Raw genomic sequence first — 4,108 nt, 5'->3', positions numbered from 1 at the left:
TTAACCAAAGCAAAGCTAAAGTCAATTATACACAAGAATTGATAAAACTAATAACATTTGTCAGATCTTAAAGCCTAATTTATCTTGCAAATATAAAAGGGTACCTGATCAGCAGAGAAAATGGCCCAAGCTAAGGGCTTGTTGAAGAGAACACTTCCCCTAACCAAACTCACAACACAACGGAGTCCTTGAATAAAAGAATATCCAGCAGCCAAACCATTAGCAACTACCAAGAATCTGCAAAGTTTTTTAATCCATCAAAAACTAATGAATTAGGACAACAAAACATGCAACACTTTTATTGCTAGAAATTAACATAGAACATAGATTAATAGATACTTACACCAAAGCCTTAACATCAGTGAAATTTAGCTTCCTTCTCAAAGGAGAAAAACACCTTCACTTGTGAATCAGTTCCAATAAGAACAGCTGCAACAACTCCAAGACCAAGAATTATAAACCTTAACACCAAATCAGCTATCTTGATCCTCTTATCCAACAATTTCAAGTTTGTGCTATGGTACACTGGAACTGTTCCAGGACTAACACTTACACCCAAATAACTAACTCATTTTCTCTAGACACTAACAATGCAAAAGAAAACAAATATACACAAAGCTAAAAGAAGTATGCATCTATGTACAACAAAGGTATGTTTCTTTAATCTCCAAAGAAAAATTAATCAATTAGAAAGTGAAGTAAATAAAGAGTTATCTTTATCTAACCAAAGTAATTAAGTACCTAAAATTAGCTAATTACCATACAATCAAATTAAATATCAATGAAACCCGTTAAACCATAAAACCCAATGATAGAACAGCACAAGCAATACTAATTAATTAAGTTGGTGTGACAGTTTTGCCTAGTTAATTTCCATGGGTTCATCACCTAATTTCACAGAACCAAGTTGGTGTGAGAACAAACAAATAAAACTTCTTTTTTAAATTAAGCCTATCAAACTTGAAAATTTACCAAAACTTGTGGAACCTAGAAAACTAAAAATTATAAAATAAAAAAATATATATTGTCACTCATGTTATATCACTATGGACATAATGACAAATTACTTTTTTTATTATGTCTTTGCATGAATTTATAAAAAAAAATAAGTGATATTAATCAACATGGCAACAAAATGCTTGAGGAAAAAGCAAGATGTTGATGCAAGAATCTTGATAATCTTGTATTTTGACCACAATGTATAAGACAAACAAAAAAAAAGTAGGATGTGATCTTTCAAATATAAAAGGGTACCTGATCAGCAGAGAAAATGGCCCAAGCTAAGGGCTTGTTGAAGAGAACACTTCCCCTAACCAAACTCACAACACAACGGAGTCCTTGAATCAAAGAGTATCCAGCAGCCAAACCATTAGCAACTACCAAGAATCTACAAAGTTTTTTAATCCATCAAAAACTAATGAATTAGGACAACAAAACATGCAACACTTTTATTGCTAGAAATTAACATAGAACATAGATTAATAGATACTTACACCAAAGCCTTAACATCAGTGAATTTAGCTTCCTTCTCAAAGGAGAAAAACACCTTCACCTGTGAATCATTTCCAATAAGAACAGTTGCAACAACTCCAAGACCAAGAATCATAAACCTTAACACCAAATCAGCTATCTTGATCCTCTTATCCAACAATTTCAGGTTTGTGCTATGGTACAGTGGAACTGTTCCAAGACTAACACCTACACCCAAATAATTAACTCATTTTCTCTAGACACTAACAATGCAAAAGAAAACAATGGATTTACACTAAGTACAGAAGTACAGAAGTACAGAATTCAAATACGAAATAGAACTAAAGGGTAATTTCATATCCTATAAAATTGATTTACACTTTTGTATCAAACATAAATTTAAAAATTAAAATTAAAATTAAAACGAAGAGTAAGATGCATAGTCAGCGTAACCTTGTAGAATAGCGTTAGGGGATTAGGCGTAGCAGAGTGAAAGAGAATCGTGAGCGGTCAGCGATGAAGTCAAACCAAAACGCTGTGTCATGTTGTTCGCAATGGACGGCGACGGAGCTGTGAAAGCGAAGGCTGCAGCTGTTGTGTCTCTGTGGGTTGAGGATTTCGGAGAGGTCTGCTGCCTCTACCGCGTCCTCCTCCTCTGTGGTTTCAGATAACGAATTCCAGCGGCTAGGGTTAGTGTTTTAGGTGGGGGTCGTAGGGATTGGTGATTTCAGAACAATGAAGATAGAAATTAGCGAACATTGAAGACACATACAAACCTGAAGGTGCAAAACGGAGGTGAAGAGGTAGGGTTTGGGAGTAAGAGCGAGAGAGAATGTGAGTCGCAATCGCCAGAAAGAGAGAGCAGATAACCGAGAGAGGATGTAATCCAGAGATCATCCGTCGGTGATGGTGTTGAAGCCGACGGTGCGGTTGGCTTTTGTGGGGAAGAAGGAGATCCATACAAAGAGTGAGACACTGAGACGATGAAGGAAGGAGGAGATAGAGAGAGAGTGAGAAACTGAGACGCGAAAGAGAATGAGCAGCGCAGGGAGAGTAACATTCTTCTTTACCTTTAGGTTACCCTTTTTCATTTTTTTATTGCAAATGAACGTGAGATTGACGCGTGGCTTAATGAGCCACGGTCATTATACAAGTAGTAGATGGATAGAAGGATGGAAGGCTCATTAATTGTTTTACATGGATGTGGGACAGCTTTTGGCTGACACCTAAAGAAAGAAAACGGAGGGAGCGAGTTGTGTGCAGGAGAAGCTGAGTCACGAAATCGGAGGGTCCAAAAAGTGAGGGAGAGAAAAATTTTGAAATCCACGGTGAACTAATCAAACTGTACGATTAGGGTTTTTTTTCTAATTAGAACACGGACCCTCCATGTAGGTTTTTTTATTTTTTTATTTTTTTTCTAATTAGAAAACAGACCCTTCGAGTAGTTTTTTTATCTAGAAAACGGACCTTCCGAGTTTGCATAAGATTTTTTTTTTAATATGTTAACGCTAATCGATGGGTCCGAGTTGAGTATAATAAGGTTTTTCCCTTATATAAGCGTGGGTAGTTCGTATTGTTCCCATAAGAGTGTTCCCCAGTTCATCGTCTTCTTTCTCGCAGCACCTCCATCTACATTTCTCTCTTGTTTCAAACGAAGGAAAATACTGCTGCTGTGTGAAGTTTAATCATATGAGTGAAAAAAGATGGATGATAGAGTTTTACTGAAAGTATATTATTTCAGTCTGATTTTGTTAGAAACGGTTGAAGGAGTGAAATTTATTAGTGAAAATCTGTTAGATGTTATTCCATTCACAATCTCATTTGAGGAACTAACACTACAACAAAAGAAGGCTAAAATGACATTTATATTATGGCAGCTTTCAAGAACCGCCATAATATTTTGATATTCCGGCGTTTTCTGCTACTGCCGTAATTGATTTTTGGATTTGTGGCGTTTTTTGTAATTATGGCGGTTTTGAACCGCAGTTATCACGTAGTATAAAAGCAGAATTAGTAATCCTACATTTCAGAAACCATTGGTTGAAACATGAAAGTCGAAACACCATGCGCGTGACGCTGTTGCTCCTGGCCTGTGCAACGATCTTCGATCTTCTTGCGTTCTCCGACGATCTTCTCCGGTGACATCTCATCCGGCGTCGATCTCCTACAGCGGCGATCTCCTCCGGTGACGTCTCCTCCAGCTTCCTCTCCTTATCGACCTATGTGTCTTCTCCACCAAAATCATCAACACCTTCCTTTCCTTCCTCTGCAACGATCTAGGTCAGCTTCCTTTCCTTCCTTCTTTCCTTCCTTTCCTTTCCTTTAATTTCCTTCCTCTGTGATAAGTCTCTCTTTTAAGGCTGTTTGCGAGGATTCATCGCGAGTGGAGAAGTCGATTCCGCCATTTGCGCAGCAAGATCAACAGCAATTTGTGTTACGCTGCTCTGCCGCCGCTGATGTTCCTCCATTTCTCTGCTTGGTGCCTTTGCCGCTGCCCCTCACTCTTCCAAAGGTCTCATTTATGTTCCGTTTTTGTTAGGGATTTTATTTTTTGTTTCTGATATTATTTTCTTCTTAGTTTTTGAATTTATTTCTGTCGACAGTGATTGATTTATTGATCTTTTTAGTATAAGGTCTC

The 4,108-nt window shown here is 37.5% G+C and overlaps 1 protein-coding gene and 1 pseudogene across 1 annotated transcript; both read right to left on the bottom strand.

Annotated features, from left to right (window-relative positions):
• Positions 1-635, bottom strand: LOC130974600 (CASP-like protein 2B1; annotated as a pseudogene).
• A 98-nt stretch (positions 636-733) lies between these two features.
• LOC130974599 (CASP-like protein 2B1) lies at positions 734-2,014 on the bottom strand. Its single transcript, XM_057899467.1, has 4 exons — positions 1,999-2,014; positions 1,494-1,716; positions 1,255-1,387; positions 734-751 (listed from the first exon to the last, which is right to left on the bottom strand). The coding sequence occupies exons 1-4, from the start codon at positions 2,012-2,014 to the stop codon at positions 734-736; spliced, it is 390 nt and encodes a 129-aa protein (XP_057755450.1).
• Between the last annotated feature and the right edge of the window lie 2,094 nt (positions 2,015-4,108).

The sequence above is a fragment of the Arachis stenosperma genome, chromosome 4 (assembly GCF_014773155.1).
Source record: "Arachis stenosperma cultivar V10309 chromosome 4, arast.V10309.gnm1.PFL2, whole genome shotgun sequence".
In the NCBI taxonomy this organism is placed as follows: Eukaryota; Viridiplantae; Streptophyta; class Magnoliopsida; order Fabales; family Fabaceae; genus Arachis; species Arachis stenosperma.
This window is presented reverse-complemented; position numbering and strand designations above follow the sequence as displayed.

What these genes read in the sequence shown, in the direction of transcription:
- LOC130974599 (XM_057899467.1), bottom strand. An exon ending in ACTGATGTTAAGGCTTTGGT is followed by an intron (nt 1,388 to 1,493) that starts GTAAGTATCTAT and finishes AAAACTTTGTAG; the next exon opens with ATTCTTGGTAGTTGCTAATG.